The 18,412-nt window shown below is 43.7% G+C and overlaps 1 protein-coding gene across 1 annotated transcript in view; it reads left to right on the forward strand.

Moving 5' to 3' along the window:
* The window catches only part of LOC143292381 (uncharacterized), a 226,667-nt gene that overhangs the window by 72,008 nt on the left and 136,247 nt on the right, over positions 1–18,412 (forward strand). Inside the window, 14 exon segments of the mRNA XM_076602599.1 lie at positions 1,168–1,623; positions 2,534–2,881; positions 3,399–3,581; positions 5,325–5,452; positions 5,923–6,067; positions 7,424–7,570; positions 8,700–8,975; positions 9,921–10,172; positions 11,133–11,368; positions 13,427–13,742; positions 14,598–14,819; positions 16,169–16,315; positions 16,845–16,960; positions 17,585–17,862. Coding sequence (XP_076458714.1) covers positions 1,168–1,623; positions 2,534–2,881; positions 3,399–3,581; positions 5,325–5,452; positions 5,923–6,067; positions 7,424–7,570; positions 8,700–8,975; positions 9,921–10,172; positions 11,133–11,368; positions 13,427–13,742; positions 14,598–14,819; positions 16,169–16,315; positions 16,845–16,960; positions 17,585–17,862 — 3,250 coding nt within the window.

Raw genomic sequence — 18,412 nt, forward strand, 5'->3', positions numbered from 1 at the left:
CCCTTTCACCGCCAAGCTCGCATTTATGCACAGGCGTGGTAGAGGACCCATGTCACTGAAAGGTGACCATTCATTGGTCTGTTATCCATGAACTTACTGCTCTTAACTCACTCAGGATGACAAGTTTTCTCCCTTGCTTTTCCCCACAGACGGCCCATTTGTAAGGGTTTGGAAAAAAAATACAAAAAATACAAAATACAGAGTAAGAAAAGAAACTTTCAGAACAGGTTTATTACATGTTGAGCTATTACATATAAAAAAAAATCAAATTTCTCATCTTATTTTTACAGTTTTGCCATATGTAGAAAATACTGCCAATTTTTCACCCCGAATCACCATACCCATGCTTGCTTTCTGCATTAAATTCGCTTTCTTCTTCGCCATCATCCATCTCTTCTATGTCCGACCCTTCAGTTTGTAGCATTTCAAGTACTTCGGCAACCCTAAAACATTGCCGTCGCTGCCTTTTTTCGCATCACAACGTTTTGAGAAGAGCCCGCTTTGCTAACAGGCTGGCACGCGAGCAGACGACCGGTCAGTGACTTTGTCAGCGTGTGTGCGAGACAGGCCACACATGGCAGGCTGGCCAGTCATACCATTCGATTGTAGAGTGACCCAGAATAGCGCACTCTGCTTGGCTAATCACAAAATCACGTGTACAGCGCGTGATGGATTTTTATTTCTTGAAAATGCTATTCCATTCCGTCGTCTGAAACCGAATACATTTTATGTAGGAATGCTCATGCATTCCTTCATCCGGAGAGAGTTTATGTTTGGTGGTAGGATAGGCCATATTTTTTATACATCGCAGAGGGAATCCCCAGCTATTCTTAACCACTGTCTTTTTTGTGTTTATACCACAAGGGAATTTTGTACTCTAAATTGACTGGCGGTGAAAGGGTTAAGACTATTTTCTTTTCTTTTATGTTTTTGTTTTTTGCTTGAATAGGGCATGATTTTGGCTGTGCTCGATTTGAATTTTGCATTGTTTGAAAATACCATTGTCATAGTAGTCTTCTTTGTTTAATTTTGGATGTTTTGTTTTGGAGCTTGTTTATTCCTTTCTTTTCTTTCTTGCATATTGAACCGCATACAGTTATTTATATTCTTGAGATACAGTCCATGGAATGTATGACATTTCAAACCTCACCTGATCTTGTATCACAGGTGACATCTGTCCGCAAGGAGCGTACTGCCCAGAAGGCAGCCCTGCCCCCACTCTCTGCCCCTCTGGCTCCTACTTGAACAGCACAGGTAACAGCGACCCAGCCCACTGCGTCACCTGCACACCTGGCCACTATTGTGACGGCGCTGGCAACGTCCTGCCCGACGGACCCTGCTCCGAGGGGTACTACTGCCCCGGAGGACAGGACAACCCGTCCCCGGTGGGCCTGAACTGCACGCAGGGACACTACTGCCCCGAGGGCAGCGTCAGTCCCACCAGGTGCTCCTCTGGGTCTTACCAGGACGAGTTTGGCCAGGGAGCATGCAAGGCGTGTCCGGCCGGGTATTTCTGTGACAACACAGTGGACCCTGTGGTGCTGTTCACCAACTCTACCTGCCCTGTGGGGTACTACTGCCCGGAGAACACCACTCGCAGTGATGAGTTTCCCTGTCCGCCAGGTGTGAGGGGTGTGGGGGGGATTTGTGGAGTGTTGTGTTTGTGATCATGGTGTTCTTGTTTTGTGACAATGGTGCTTTGAGCTTGAAGTGTGGAATCTTTATATTTGCGTTCTTTTGCCAGTGTGAGGGATGAGTTTTGAAGTCCCCATTGCACTGTGCAGTGTAAAAGAAAGTAAGCTTTGAAACAGATATTGACAGTACTGTGTGGATAAATAACATTCATCCCAGACCAGTGTCCTTTGATAAGCAGTTGAGGAATTAAATGTTTAGAAAAGGAAATAAAATGCCTACCAATCACACTGTTATCTTATTTTAAGTGTAAGTACTCTCACACACACACACACACACACACACACACACACATGCACCCCCTGTCACACATACATGTGTGAACATAATCCGCACATTACACTTTACATATGGACGGGGCTAATGACTAGATCTTGGGTAAATGGCTGTTGATTGCACGATTCTCTTTAAACATACTGGATTTGTTCGAAAGACTGAGAGCCTTGACTGCTTTGGGGACAAATCTATTGTCCGAGCGATTGGTTTTGATTCTAATACTTCTGTACCAATGACTGAAGGGGAGCATCTTAAAGCAGTTGTTGTTGTTCATTGATTTTACATCTGTTTACTAACAGTGATATGAGACCAAAAAAACAAAAAAAAGAAAAGAAAAACAAAGGTGTGTGTAAGGTGTGTGTAGGGGAGGGTGTGGGGGTGGGGGAGGATGCGTGGGGGCTACAGGGAACTTAAAGCAGTGCGGCACCACACATGACTGAAATTAATCTCCCGCTTTTTGCCCTCCCGCCTCTCCCCTGTTCCTTGATAAAAACTAGGACAAAAAGAAGATTGGCATTTTTATTCAGCATTAAACATATTTGCCCACGTTCCACATCCCGTGCAGGGACCTACAACAACCAGACACACCGCACATCCCAGGCTGACTGCCAGCAGTGCCCAGGAGGGGAGTACTGCGACAGGTCGGGGCTCCACCTTCCCACAGGCCTCTGCAGCGCCGGGTACTACTGCACCGAGGGCGCCAACAGCTCCACCCCCTCGCAGGGCCTGCTTGCCGACGTCTGTCCCATGGGCTTCTACTGCCCTGAGGGCAGCGCCATGCCGCAGTCGTGCCCCCTGGGGACGTACAGTGTGGCGGTGGGTCGGCAGAACGTCAGTGAGTGTGCCCCGTGCTCTGGGGGGCGGTTCTGCCCCTACTACAACATGACGTCCCCTGGACCTCTGTGCCAGCCTGGTGAGTGTGGTGTGTGGGTGTGTGTGTTGTGTGTGTATGTGTTTTTATGTGTGTCTGTGTGTGTGTGTGTGTGTGAATGTGTTTGTGTGTGTGTGTTTGTGTGTGTGATGTGTGTGTCTGTGTCTGTGTGTGTCTGTGTGTTGTGTGTGTATGTTGTGTTTGCTTTGTTTTTGTGTGTGTGTATATGTGTGAGTGTGTCTGTATGTTTGAGTATATATGTGCACATATGTGCAAGTGCATTTGTAAACATATAAACATAAATGCATGCTTGTGCGTGTGTGTGTTTTGTGTGTGTATGTTTGTGCATGTATGCACATATGTTCATGTGTATATGACTTTTGCGGATATAAATGCATGTATTGATATTAAAAGGGTAACTACCTGTTACCTTTTGAGAAATTTGAAGCAAAAAATTTGCAGACACTTGGCCTTGATATATTTTTCAAATTTAATGCAATCAGCAGTCTGTTTCTTTTGTAATAAAAAAATAATAATAATAATGCTGCTTGTCTTGCAGGTTACTATTGCCCAAGTGCAGCAGATGTCTCCAACTATCAGCTGTGTCCAGCAGGCAGTTACTGCCTGGAGGGTAGCGACATACCCACGCCTTGTCCACCGGGCACCTTCTCCAATGCCACAGGACTGCAGGAGGAGGCACAGTGCACCAACTGTACTGGGGGCTACTACTGCCCCACCTATGGTCAGTGTTAGGGGGCTACTACTGCCCCACCTATGGTCAGTGTTAGAGGGCTACTACTGCCCCACCTATGGTCAGTGTTAGAGGGCTACTACTGCCCCACCTATGGTCAGTGTTAGGGGGCTACTACTGCCCCACCTATGGTCAGTGTTAGAGGGCTACTACTGCCCCACCTATGGTCAGTGTTAGAGGGCTACTACTGCCCCACCTATGGTCAGTGTTGGGGGGCTACTACTGCCCAACCTATGGTCAGTGTTAGAAGGCTACTACTGCCCCACCTATGGTCAGTGTTAGAGGGCTACTACTGCCCAACCTATGGTCAGTGTTAGAAGGCTACTACTGCCCCACCTATGGTCAGTGTTAGAGGGCTACTACTGCGCCACCTATGGTCAGTGTTAGAGGGCTACTACTGCCCCACCTATGGTCAGTGTTAGAAGGCTACTACTGCGCCACCTATGGTCAGTGTTGGGGGGCTACTACTGCCCCACCTATGGTCAGTGTTAGAAGGCTACTACTGCCCAACCTATGGTCAGTGTTAGAAGGCTACTACTGCCCCACCTATGGTCAGTGTTAAGGGGCTACTACTGCCCCATCTATGGTCAGTGTTAAGGGGCTACTACTGCCCCACCTATGGTCAGTGTTAGAGGGCTACTACTGCCCCACCTATGGTCAGTGTTAGAAGGCTACTACTGCCCAACCTATGGTCAATGTTAGAGGGCTACTACTGCCCCACCTATGGTCAGTGTTAAGGGGCTACTACTGCCCCACCTATGGTCAGTGTTAAGGGGCTACTACTGCCCCACCTATGGTCAGTGTTAGGGGGCTACTACTGCCCCACCTATGGTCAGTGTTAGAGGGCTACTACTGCCCCACCTATGGTCAGTGTTAGAGGGCTACTACTGCCCCACCTATGGTCAGTGTTAGAGGGCTACTACTGCCCCACCTATGGTCAGTGTTAGAAGGCTACTACTGCCCGACCTATGGTCAGTGTTAGAAGGCTCCTACTGCACCACCTATGGTCAGTGTTAGAGGGCTACTACTGCCCCACCTATGGTCAGTGTTAGAGGGCTACTACTGCCCCACCTATGGTCAGTGTTAGAGGGCTACTACTGCCCCACCTATGGTCAGTGTGGGCAGTGATAGGTGTATGCAGAGTTGTTGGACTGATGGGTGCATATGTTGGTGTTTTTAAAAAAAGTATTTATGTTATATAAGTGTTGTGGGTTTTTTGAATGTACTGGTATGTTTGTTGTGGTAATGATCATATCATAAACTGACGATATTGTTGATTTTTGTGTGTGCTTGTGCTTGGTTTTCTTTGTGTGGTATGTGTGTGTGTGTGTGTGTGTGTGTGTGTGTGTGTGTGTGTGTGTGTGTGTGTGTGTGTGTTTGAGTGTGTGAGTGTGTGTGTGTCTTTGAGTGTGTGTATGTGTGTGTGCGTGTGCGTGCTCATGTATTCTTGTGACTGGGCATGCTCTGTGTGTGTGTGTGTGTGTGTGTGTGTGTGTGTGTGTGTGTGTGTGTGTAAATGAATATGTGTATTTTCTTACAGATTGTATGCATGTCCACATGAATGTGTTGATAAACTGAAGTCATCAGTGGACACTGGGTCGTTTTTATTCACAGTTCCTTACATAGACATAATGAAGCATATAATTATAACAGATTATATAAGCACAGGTAGTAGGGACAGAAAATCCCAGATTGCAATGAATCGTTGACGTCTGTGTTGTGTGTGGACTTCAGGCCAGACAGAGGCCACAGAGCTGTGCTGGGGAGGCTACTACTGCCCCCTCGGTCTGTCGGAACCCAACCCTGTGCTCTACCTGTGTCCACAGGGCCTGCACTGTCCCAACGGCAGTGAGATCTACAAGGTGGGTGTCGGCTGACTGTCCAGTCATGTCAGACAACATCCTCATTGCTTACGACTTTCTATTGAAAGGTTCCCACCATGTGTGCTCCATTTTTTAAAATTTTTTTCTGTCTTTAGTTCACTTACATGCATGTATCTGTTTGATAGCTGTTTACAGCCTGCAGCAAAAACTGCCCAGGGATGTATACATGTGTGTGTGTGTGTTTGTGTGTGGTTTGTTTTGTGTGTGGTGTGTGTGAGTGTGTGTGTGTGTGAGCATGCGAGAGAGAGAGAGGGAGAGAGAGAGTAATATGTTGTTTGTGTGATATCTATGTATACCAACACACACATGCATGTTTGCATGCACACACACAACTGATATTATTCTAAAATAGGAACAAAATGTACTCCTTGAAAATTTCTCTTATCAAGATATCAGACCAGTACCTGTGCAGCACTACAGTTGCTCCAACAACCCTGTGTGTTGTACAGGAATGTCCAGACGGCTACTACACCAGTACCTCCGGTCAGGCCAGCTGTGACCTGTGTCCACAGGGCTTCCACTGTCTACCTGTCAACCCCTCTAATGCTTCCCTCAATGCTCAGTCCTGTCCTGCTGGCTACTACTGTCCACAAGGTACTGCTGACGGGACCTTCTGATACTTATGTACTTTTTGACTCACTTGTGTAAACAAAGTGAGTCTATGTTTTAACCCGGTGTTCGGTTGTCTGTGTGTGTGTCTGTGTGTCCGTGGTAAACTTTAACATTTTCTCTGCAAATACTTTGTCAGTTGACACCAAATTTGGCATAAAAATAGGAAAAATTCAGTTCTTTCCAGTCATCTTGTTTAAAACAATATTGCACCTCTGGGATGGGCACAAAAAAATAAAAAAAGAAGCCTAATTATATGCAAACTGCATTTACTGTTATATTTATATTTTTTGTATTCTATAAACTTGGCACTTTGATCTGATATTCTGACACAACAACAAGATGAGTCATTATTATCGTTTTTTGTTCAAACAGGAACTTCTTTTGCTATGCATGGAATTTTTATTTATTTTGCAAAAGTTTTGGTGCAGGTAGTAAAAAAGGGAAATTACTCTGTAATTAATGCTAGGGGACTTAATTTATCACAAGTGAGTCTTGAAGGCCTTGCCTCTCTTGTTTTGTTACTAGTTACCTCCATCCTCAGTCTTGTCATCAATATTACAAGAGTTATTCCGTTTTACTTTTAAGTATGTATCAGCCATAAAAGAAGAGAGTAAAAAAAAATTTTTTTTTAATAAAAAAGTCCACATATTATTCTCATTTTTATTAATATACACTTATGCTGTTAATATATTTTATTAAATGTCACACCTGTTTTGACAATATATTAACGGTGATGTTTGCTACCTTGTCATAGTCAAGAGAGTTAAGTTTCTCTCGGAGCACTAATTGTGTCCAATATTAATCATTGCAGCTGTCCCACTAAGGAGTAAAGAGTGGTTTGTAATGTTTGATTTTACTGTGACTCTTTCAAATGCTCCCCTTACCTCCATGCCAACTGTCTAGACTTTCTGTATTGTCTGTCTTGAAAGAGGGTGTTTCATACAAAAATAGAGGGCATATAAGTACAGGAAAGTCGGTAACTAGTCTGCCGACTTACTTTGCATGTATGAGGAGTGAGAGGAGGGGGGTGGAGGGAGGGAGAAGAGAGAAAGAGAGAGTGGTCAGGGATGGTTCATGTAATTTGTAACTTTTTCTTTCATGTAATTTGTTACTTTTTCTTCATGTGAAGCACCTTGAGCTTTAAGAGAGAAAGGGCTCTACACAAATGGACATTATTATGGTTGTAGTCATATGTACTTCCATTTTCATCCATCCTGTATGGACCAGTATTTCGCAGAGGACAGAAATCAGCCCCCTGTAAGTGTCATCACTTGTGAGTCACAACAAGTCTGTTACAGTAAACAGAGCTGTGAAAGAAAAAAAATGTCTTTCTTTCAGGCACAGGCAGTGACTGGCAGGCATGCCCCAGTGGTACCTACAGCAACACCCCCGGCCTGTACGATGTGTCCCAGTGTCTGCCCTGTGACGCTGGCAAGTACTGCATGGGAGAACATCTGACTGCCATCACTGCTGACTGTGCTGAAGGTGACAGTTTCTTCCTTTATGTCCATTTTTATTCAGTTCTTTCCAGTCATCGTGTTTAAAACAATATTGCACCTCTGGGATGGGCACAAAAAAAATATAAAAAGAAGCCTAATTATATGCAAACTGCATTTACTGTTATATTTATATTTTTTGTATTCTCTAAACTTGGCACTTTGACCTCTTATTCTGACACAACAACAAGAGGAGTCATTATTATCATTTTTTGTTCAAACAGGAACTTCTTTTGCTAAGCATGGAATTTTTATTTATTTTGCAAACGGTTTGGTGCAGATAGTAAAAAAGGGAAATTACTCTGTAATTAATGCTAGGGGACTTAATTTATCACAAGTAAGTCTTGAAGGCCTTGCCTCTCTTGTTGGTCATGCTTTTAGTGATTAAAAAAAAATCTGCTGTATAATCTTTTGTAAGGTTGTTTGTGAGCCTAGTGACACTTTTCCTTGCAAGGGGCTTGGAAGATAGGCCAATTTTGCTGGTCCATTTTTGTTCCATCTGTGCATTCAGTGGTATTGTAAGCTGGTACTGGCACCAAAGGTGATCTTTCTCCAGGTTTGTACTGAGTAAGAGGTTGCTCAAGGTTTGAGCCAGTGTTGTTTATGAATAAGTGCATATTCACTTTGTCTGTGATATGAGGAGAATTGTCCAAATCAAGGCATCTTTTGAACAAAATAGAAGGCCTGTATTTTGATAAAAGTCTTTGGAATCCTGACATTTATGTCGGAAGGCTTAACTTCTCTTATTAGATTTTATGAGTTCAGATTTCTCAGCTTTCTCATGCAATAATGGAAATGAATCTGATTCATGAGCGAGAAAGTATATTTTCTGTTTTCTTAATTTCAAAAATATCACTGAAAACATTACTTCATTAAAGTTTTGTGACATCATCATTTTCATTTAGTTTCAAAGTTACTTTCAAGTTTCACCAGGACTTTTTAGTAATTGGGCCATGCCTAATACACTAGTATGCCTTATCGTAAATTTTTTCTTGAATTTTTATACAAATTTGGGGGGGTCGGTGCACCTTTCTTACACAAGTGCTTGATAGAATGAAAATTATGGTAATAGTTTGTACTACAACCTCATAGAAATCAAACCATGTGTGCATGTTCAGGGTTCTACTGCACCTCTGGAGTGGACCGGCCGATGCCTGGAGCCAGCAACGACACGGCCGGCATCAACTGCTCCTGCCCCGCTCAGGCCTTCCACACGGGGGTAGGGGGTGTGTGTCCCCTGGGTCACCACTGTCCTGCAGGCTCCGACCTGCCCACCCCTTGCCCTGCGGGTAGCTATGCCGATCAGGAAGGACTGGCGGTGTGTCTGACCTGTCCTGAGGGCTACTACTGCTTGGCTGGGGCATCTGACTTCACCAATGCTTCGTGTCCTGTGGGTGAGTGGCCTTTTGAGAGGGTTTTTTTTTTTTTTTCTGTTACTGAGTACATCATGACTTTGATGATGTATGTTTTCTTTGTCTGTGCTTCTTTTCAAATATGAAATAAAAAACATTCCATCATTAGATATGTTTCCTTTACGCTATAAAGATGGCTGTTGTTATAGATCACTGACAACTTTAAGAGTCGTGATTTATGACTTGATTTTCCTAGTCAATATTTCATCACAGCCTTGTGTATATATGAATGGCCAGAGCTTTACTCTGTCATGGTTCAGCGGAGAAAAAAACAAGTTCCAGCATTTTACCTATTTATTTGTGTGCACAAGTTCACAAATGCTGCCCTACATGCAAGAGGGCATTAAGGACAGTAATTAGAACAAGGGAGGCAAGGCCTTCAAGACTCATTAATATACAGAGTAATTTCCCTTTTTTACTGTCTGCACCAAAACGTTTGCAAAATAAGTAAAACTTCCATGCTTAGCAAAAGACGTTCCTGGTTGAACAAAAAATGATAATAATGACTGCTCTAGTTGTTGGGTCAGAATATCAGATCAAAGTGCCAAGTTTAGAGAATACAAAAAATATAAATGTAACGGTAAATGCAGTTTGCATATAATTAGGCTTCATTTTTTATTTTTTTGTGCCCAACCCAGAGGTGCAATATTGTTTTAAACAAGATGACTGGAAATAACTGACTTTTTCCTATTTTTATGCCTAATTTGGTGTCAACTGACAAAGTATTCGCAGAGAAAATGTCAATGTTAAAGTTTACCACGGACACACAGACACACACACACACACACACAGACAACCGAACACCGGGTTAAAACATAGACTCACTTTGTTTACACAAGTGAGTCAAAAAAAGGAGCCCATGAAATCCTGTCCGATAAAAACGCATATTGTGTGAAAAAGACTGACCCCTGTGAGCAACGCTTTCAGGCCACTACTGCCCCAACGGCACTGAGTTGAGCACACAGTGGCGCTGTCCCGAGGGCAGCTACAACCCCATGGAGGGCGGCACCAGTGACCAGGACTGCCTGGACTGCCCGGCAGGGGCGTACTGTGCAGGGCAGGCCAACTCGGCCCCCACAGGCAACTGCAGTGCCGGATGGTATTGCTCCGGGGGAGCTGTGGCCGCCAACGACACACTGCACGGCGGGAAGTGTCAGCCTGGAGACTACTGTCCTGAAGGTCAGTGTGATTCTGTGGTGTGTGTGTGTGTGTGTGTGTGTGTGTCGTATGTGTATGCATGTGTGTGTGTGCATGTTTGTCGTATGTGTATGCATGTGTGTTTGTGTGTGCATGTGTGTGTGTGTGTGTGTGTGTGTGTATGTGTGTGTGTGTATGTGTGTGTGTGTGTGTAAATGTGTGTCGTATGTGTATGCATGTGTGTGTGTGTGCATGTGTGACGCATGTGTATGCATGTGTGTGTGTGTTTGTGTATGTGTGTGTGTATGTGTGTGTGTGTGTGTATGTGTGTGTGTATGTATGTGTGTGTGTGTATGTTTGTGTACGTGTGTGTGTATATGTGTGTATGTGTGTGTGTGTGTGTATGTGTGTGTGTATGTATGTGTGTGTGTATGTGTGTGTATGTAGTGTGTGTGTGTGTGTGTGTGTGTGTGTGTGTGTGTGTGTGTGATTTCACACAGTATGATGGAAGTATGGATGTTATAAAATCTGTCATACTGCCTTTCAAGTGTGGTATAAATTATATAAAACTTACATGCTGTTGGTCTGGTGTGAACTATTGCTGTTTTAGTTTTGAAACACATGTCACATTTGTTATTTTCAAACTGACTAAAAGAGTCTTTCCCACGAAAGAAAACATATCTGGTTGTTATAGTGTGTAAGAATGTAAGCATGCACTAATTTTGAGGAGTTTGTGAAAGGATATGTCAAGCACCTGGCCAAATCCACATCCAAATCTTCCGAATGATAAGGACGAATACATTGAAATTTTGAGGGATAATGGATTAGATGATGAATTCACAAATTCATCGTGGATTTACGGATTGAGAAATTGATTTATTGCTTGACTGACTGATTATAAGTCACATTCCAAACCATAGGAAGAAAGAAGTTGAGTGATTGATTTGCTGATGGATGGACTGAAGGACACACTGACTGACTGATGAACTGATCTTTATCCAGGTTCCAGTTCCCCCCTGCCCTGTCCCGGAGGCCAGTTCTGCCAGACTGAGGAGCTCGCTGTGCCCACGGGCAACTGTTCTGCTGGCTACTACTGCATCCTCAGGGCCTCGACTTCCACCCCAACTGATGGCAGCACCGGAGACGTGTGTCCTGCAGGGTTCTACTGCCCTGAAGGGTCGGCATCCCCCGTCCCCTGCAGTCCCGGCACCTACAGCCCGTCAACACAAAACACACAGGTGTGTTCACAGTTTGTTCTTACTCAGTCTCACTTAAAACAAATTTTAATTACACATACTTAACCTTGACCCACTAGAGCAGACTCCGACAGGGGTCTGACATTCCTGTCCCATGCAAACTTCTATCCGCCGATGCGGAGAAAACGAAAGTAGCTACGGCCAATAACCTACCGGAAGTAGGTAACCTCCCCTGTGACCCCCTGACTAGCGCCCTCTTTTTCCGGCAGCCATCTCGACTCCTGTTCCTGTGCTCTTCATACGGCTAAGTTTTTTTCATATTTCTATCTGTCTATCAATTCCTTGGTGTTCTTGTTTTTTGTCCAATGTCTTCAGCCAGGTCGCAAAATTATGTGGTTCGATTGGGCGATTGGGCTAAAATTAAGGCGCAATACTTAAAACAAATTTATGGTGATCTGTTGATTAGGAGTTGGGAAATATCTGTGTCATTTTGAGTCATTTCTACCGCTCATGCAAGACTGAATTAAATCTACCAATAAATCTATATTAAAAAAGAGAGACTTGATTATAATGCATCGGACATGCATGTTGACTTCATTCTTTTTCACTGCCTTTGTTTCCGTCACATGGTCAGAACAGAAAGAAAATAACAGAAAAATTTCAAGCATATCATTTATCATATTAACTGTTAGTCACTGTTATTAGCGTGGCATTGTCAGTATAATCAGGACAATGTTCTTTTTCTCTTCCTCACTCCCTCAGCTCTGTGAATAGTCCTTGGGGTCAGAACTTTTCACCAGACTCTTCTAGGTCTGTCATTTGTGTGTCAAAACCTAGGTCTTTGCAAGTGGTTTTCCCGTCCATTCTGCAGTGTTGTCAGTAAATCATTTAACAGCGTTTGTTTAGATACACCAGAACTGATTTATTTGACACACAAGTGACTGAACTATGTTATCGTTTGATAATCTTATCTTTTATATATATATATATATATATATATATTCACTTGTGTAATCAATGTGAGTCTCTGTCATAACCTGGTTGTCACGCATTCACTCAACTGAAGCTCACACGACAGATAGACTAGCACACAACATTCACATTCTGACTCCACTCTTACCCAGGGATAAACGGCATAACAGTGTAAAGACACTCCTTTCTGATTATTAACCATCAAAGAAAATAACAGTAATGTTCACATTTTCCTTTCAGGGATAAGTCATATGAAAAGTCCAATCCTAAAAACACGATCAATACTTTCTGTTCTCTCTTCGCTTCCCGTTATAGTTTTAAATCATGACAATTTTCATTTGTTTCTTTTCACAACCGTGTTGTCAGTTGGTGCTTCCCAAACATCTTTCGGTGGGCAATATTGCAGCCAAACACCTTCGTCTGAAAACAGGCCAGGCACTGAGGATCCTAAAACATCCTCAGAACCTAACTGTAGTTAAATCAAACAACTAGTAAAAATAGTACTCACATAACTTGCGTCGCCATTCTCGTTTTACTGAACCAGTGTTCAGAAACGTAAATGAAAATAAAACATCGAAATTCACAAAATTTAGATTAAACGATGTCACCGAATTTCTCATTACCAAACTCGAAATTACTGACTCACCAGTACTTCAAAATCAGCTTCCATGAACCTCCACAGTTCAACAAGGCTATGTCTCACATTCTCTCTCAGAATGGTAACTGTCTGTTCTATGACTCTCAGACCCCAAGGTCTACCTTTTTCCCAGGTCACTCCTGTGACCAGTTCAGCTGTGCGCAGAGAGGGAAGTGACAAGAATTTTGGTGCACTTCACAACAGTATCAGTATTCACAACAACAGCTCGTGAACACATAATCACCTCAGCGCCTAAAGACACATGCATCATGAGCCTTCCTCCAAATATCAAGTTCAAATTAATACAGTAACACAGCCACACCATACAGGAAATCTGACCTTTACAATAAGCACATTATGACAACCAACTTGGTGTCATGACACTGGCGCTCAGTTGTCTGTGTGTGTGTGTGTGTGTGTGTGTGTGTGTGTGTGTGTGTGTGTCCTTGGTAAACTTTAACATTGTCATTTTCTCTGGTTCTCTCATGCAGCCGTCAGACTGCCTCAACTGCACTGGAGGCGAGTACTGTGGCAGTTACAACCTGACGACCACGTCCGGAAACTGCACAGCCGGTTACTACTGCCCACCAGGAGAGGTGGCACCCACCACCTACGAGTGCACGGTGGGTCACTACTGTCCAGAGGGCAGCACTGCCCCCGTGCTGTGCCCCAGTGGCTGGTACCAGGACCAGGTGGGACAGGCCTCCTGCAGCATGTGTCCTGCCGGTTACTTCTGTGACAACAGCTTTGGGGTGGTGGTGGTGAACGACTCCATCACCTGTCCTCAGGGCCACTACTGTCCTGCTGGTAGGTGGTACTCATTTGTGTTGTTACGCTTTGTATTGTATTTTGTTTTGTAGCTTATTGTATTGTATTTTGTTTTGTATTGTGTTGTATTGTATTACTCTTTTGTCACAACAGATTTCTCTGTGTGAAAATCTAGCTGCTCTCACCAGGTAGAACAGATTGCTACAGTAGTGTCACCACCCCACACCCCCAGCCCCCCACCACCCTTTTCTTGTTTTTTGACTTTAAACAATTTTCTGCAGAATCTTGCTAGAGGTTCTTTTATGTGCACTTAGTGCACGACACATATGGGACCATGGTTTATTGTCTCATCTGAATGACTGGTGTTAGACCACCACCAAGGTCTTGTAGAGGGGGAGAAAAGAGAAAGTTCTGGCGAGTGTGGGATTCTGTCCCATCTGCTCTCATTCTCTGGCTTCCTATGTTAAATGCGTTACCACTATAGCCGAATGGTTAAAGTGCAATAGCCGAATGGTTAAAGCATTGGACTTTTAATCTGAGGGTCCGGGGTTCGAATCTTGGTGGCACCTGGTGGGTAAAGGGTGGAGACTTTTTTCGCCGTATGAAGAGCACAGGAACAGGAGTCATGATGGCTGCCGGAAAAAGAGGGCGCTAGTCAGGGGGGCAAAGGGGAGGTTACCTACTTCCGGGAGGTTATCGGCCGTAGCTACTTTCATTTTCTCCGCATAGGCGGATAGTAGTTTGCACAGGACAGGAATGTCAGACCCCTGCCGGAGTCTGCACTAGTGGGTCACGGAAAGTATGTTAGTTAAACGTAATTTTAGATAGAAAATTTCCTTTGTAGATAAATGATCCATTCATGTTTTTCACACCTTCATCACATTGTTCCCCCAGGCACACAGCGTGCTGACCAGTACCCGTGTCCAGTGGGAACCTTCAACAACCTGACAGGTTTGAACCAGAGTGACCACTGCACCCCTTGCTCCGGGGGTTACTACTGCAACCAGGTGGGTCTGGTCTCCCCCACCGGACTCTGCCACTCCGGGTACTACTGCAAGCGCTTCGCTGTCTACGCCACGCCCAATCAGACTGGAGATGCTGACATCTGTCCTCAGGGTGAGAATAGTGTTAGGTGGTTGTGGTGGAGGTGTTTGTATGTGCGTGTTTATTTCTATCTGTTTGTGTGTGTGTCTGTGTGTCCGTGTGTGAGTCTGTCTGTCTCTTTATGTGTGTGTGTGTGTGTGTGTGTATGTATATGTTTTTAACAAACTTCAGTTTTTTTCCAAATCGACATGTTTCCTTTAACAATACCTTTCCACTTTCACTCCATGGTTTCATCTGTTTGAAAGGACGTTAAAGAATGGGAAGGATTTCATTTCTTTTATTGAGCACACAATACTTTAATATCACCAGAACAGGACAAACGCACATGTGCTTCAAACACAAATAAATACATAGAAAAGTTTAAGAAGTGAAACACATGAAGGAATCACAGTCATGATGTATAATTATTATATCGATAACATACACATGTAAATGTCAACATACTCATGCACATGTTCTTAGCTACCCCTTCAGAATATAAGGTAAACATGCCTACCAACTTGGAATAGCTGTATGTTGAAAAAAAAAAACATGTTAAAATGGGTGACCATTCTGAATGGTACAACCATGGAATACGTGTTACAGGGGGCGAGGGGGGCGGGGAATTCGGATATTCAAACAAATGGGGATACCTACAGGTCCCTGATATAAAGTTCTTTATTATCAGTCTAAAAGTGGGAAGTTTTCTTACTGTTTTTGTGGTTTTATGTACGGGTGAACTTGCAGACATGTGCATGCCTGCACAGCATTGCATTTGTAAGGAATATAGTGTGTTCCTTAAAATTCTTTGAAAATTTCAGTTTGTTCCTGATTTTTATACCATCTGTTCCTGTGTTGGGTTGCATGAGGCTATCTTTTTCAGCACTAAGTTTGCTTAAAGAAATTTTCTAAGTATTTGGAATTTACCATTCCTAAGTACTATATGGAATTTACCATTCCTAAGTACTATATGGAATTTACCGTGGAGCTGGGAACATTCTTAACGATAAGCAAACTTAGTGCTGCTAAGTTCGCACATGCAAACCGTCGCTGGTGGAAAGGTTTTAAGGTCGGCATGTATGTGTAAGGAAGGCACTAAGGAAGGTGACTGTTGTTGTTGTTGTTGTCAGGCTATTACTGTGAGGAGGGCACTAAGGAATGTGACTGTTGTTGTTGTTGTTGTCAGGCTATTACTGTGAGGAGGGCACTAAGGAAGGTGACTTGTTGTTGTTGTTGTTGTTGTTGTTGTTGTCAGGCTATTACTGTAAGGAAGGCACTAAGGAAGGTGACTGTTGTTGTTGTTGTTGTTGTTGTCAGGCTATTACTGTGAGGAGGGCACTAAGGAATGTGACTGTTGTTGTTGTTGTTGTTGTTGTTGTCAGGCTATTACTGTGAGGAGGGCACATCAGATCCCACTGCCTGCCCACCTGGCTCTTTCGGGGCGACCACAGGTCTGCGCAACGTGACAGACTGCACACCCTGCACACCTGGATACTACTGCCAGACACCTGGCCTGCTGGCTGATGAAGGTAGGTCTGGCCTCCAGTGATGCCATACAGGTGTGTTCTTCACAACTACAACTGCTGAAGATTGACATCTTTCATTTTAGCAGAATAGATGACAGAGTTAACTATCTGACGCTGAAACAGAAGCAAGGGTTTTGGTGTGGGCTTAGGTTTAAAGTTAAGGGTTTGGGTTAGGGTGCAAACTGAAGTTTGGGTTCAGGATCTTGATTTTGGATTGGATTTGTCAACACTCCTTTTGGTCTGTTGTAATGCACAAGAAATAAGTTCACATTGTTGTTACCAGAAGTTTACCGCCATGTGCGGCTGTTTAGGTGGTTCGTTGACTGATTGACAGATAGATCTTTGGAAATGCTCAAATATATTTTTTTTATACAGATTGCAACATCTGTGGATTCATGATAAACTGAGACAAGTTACCAACCATTACATCTCTTGCTGGTTTAACCCTCACCCTCACCATCTCCCTCCCCCACCCCACCCCAATCCGGCCCAGGTAAAGCATGTGATTGTGTCATGGTGTTGTGTCTTGCAGGTCCGTGTGATGCTGGCTATTTCTGTGTGGAGGGATCCAGCTCGGCCACCAGTGAACTGTGCCCCACTGGGCACTTCTGTCCTCAGGGCACAGGGGTGCCCGAGAGATGCCCAGAGGTCAGTGCTTGTGCCCCATGGTGATGGTGGTGTTGTGTACTGGTATTTTATACGGTGGGGTTCCCAAAATGATGGATTTTAAAAAAAAAGAAAAACTGATGTTGCAGGCACAGAGCAAGTTTGTCCTGTTGTCTTGTTCTTTGGATAAACTACGCTCTTGCTTCCTTTAATTGTAGTTTCATGACTGTTTCACAGGATGCCCCCTAAGAAAACAGTAACATAAAATTGATTGTCAGGGCCATTTTATGACGAGAAGATTATACAGACTTTGGATAGTTTAACTGATATTGTGACAGGCCTTTATCACAGTATAAATGTTATCTGCCATAATATTCATCCTGTTTTGTTTTGTGAGTTTGTTATTTATTTTGTTTCTCACGGATTATTTAGATGCCATAAGATGCTGAAAATCTATAATGTTTCTTCTTCTTCAGCATTCCCAGTCTATAATGTTTAATAACAAGCTAAAATATGTATAATTAAAAGAAACATGACAGTAGAAACTGTTCAATGTGATACAAAGAAAAGCGTGCGTTTGGTGAGTGAATTCAGAATGGGATAGCCAGCTGGGTGACTTCATTTTCCTGGCAGTGAATAGCAATGAACGTTGGTCTTCACTCACAGGGCACCTTCAACCCTTACCTCGGCCTGAACGCCACTGAGTTCTGCACGGAGTGTACTGCTGGCCAGTACTGCGACCTGGAAGGTTTGAACACGACGTCGGGACCCTGCGAGCCTGGCTACTACTGCCCCGGAGGCCAGAACTCCTCCCGCCCAGCTGGTCTGGAGTGCCCCGTGTCCCACTACTGCCCCCTCAACTCCTCCCAGCCTGTGCCCTGCAGCAAGGGAACCTTCATGAACCACACCATGGCCGATCAGTGCTACACCTGTCCTCAGGGATGGTCAGTGTGGGGGCCTGTGACGCTGGCTGCTTGGCTGGGTGGGCTAACGAAGCTAAAAGTTACAATAGCTGGTGTAAATCAAAGGAACCTAAAGATGAAGGTAGAACGTTTAAGTCTTAGACTTTTGTCAAATGAGGTCCGGCAGTCACCATTTTTGACTCACTTGTGTAAACAAAGTGAGTCTGTGTTTTAACCCAGTGTTCAGTTGTCTGTGTGTGTCTGTGGTAAACTTTAACACTGACATTTTCTCTGCAAATACTTTGTCAGTTGACACCAAAGTAGGCATAAAAATAGGAAAAAGTCAGTTCTTTCCAGTCATCTTGTTTAAAACAATATTGCACCTCTGGGATGGGCACAAAAAAATAAAAAATGAAGCCTAATTATATGCAAACTGCATTTACTGTTATATTTATATTTTTTGTATTCTCTAAACTTGGCACTTTGATCTGATATTCTGATCCAAAAACAACAGCAGTTATTATTATCATTTTTTGTTCAAACAGGAACTTCTTTTGCTAAGCATGGAAGTTTTATTTATTTTGCAAACGTT

The sequence above is a fragment of the Babylonia areolata genome, chromosome 18 (genome assembly GCF_041734735.1).
Source record: "Babylonia areolata isolate BAREFJ2019XMU chromosome 18, ASM4173473v1, whole genome shotgun sequence".
NCBI classification, from domain to species: domain Eukaryota; kingdom Metazoa; phylum Mollusca; class Gastropoda; order Neogastropoda; family Buccinidae; genus Babylonia; species Babylonia areolata.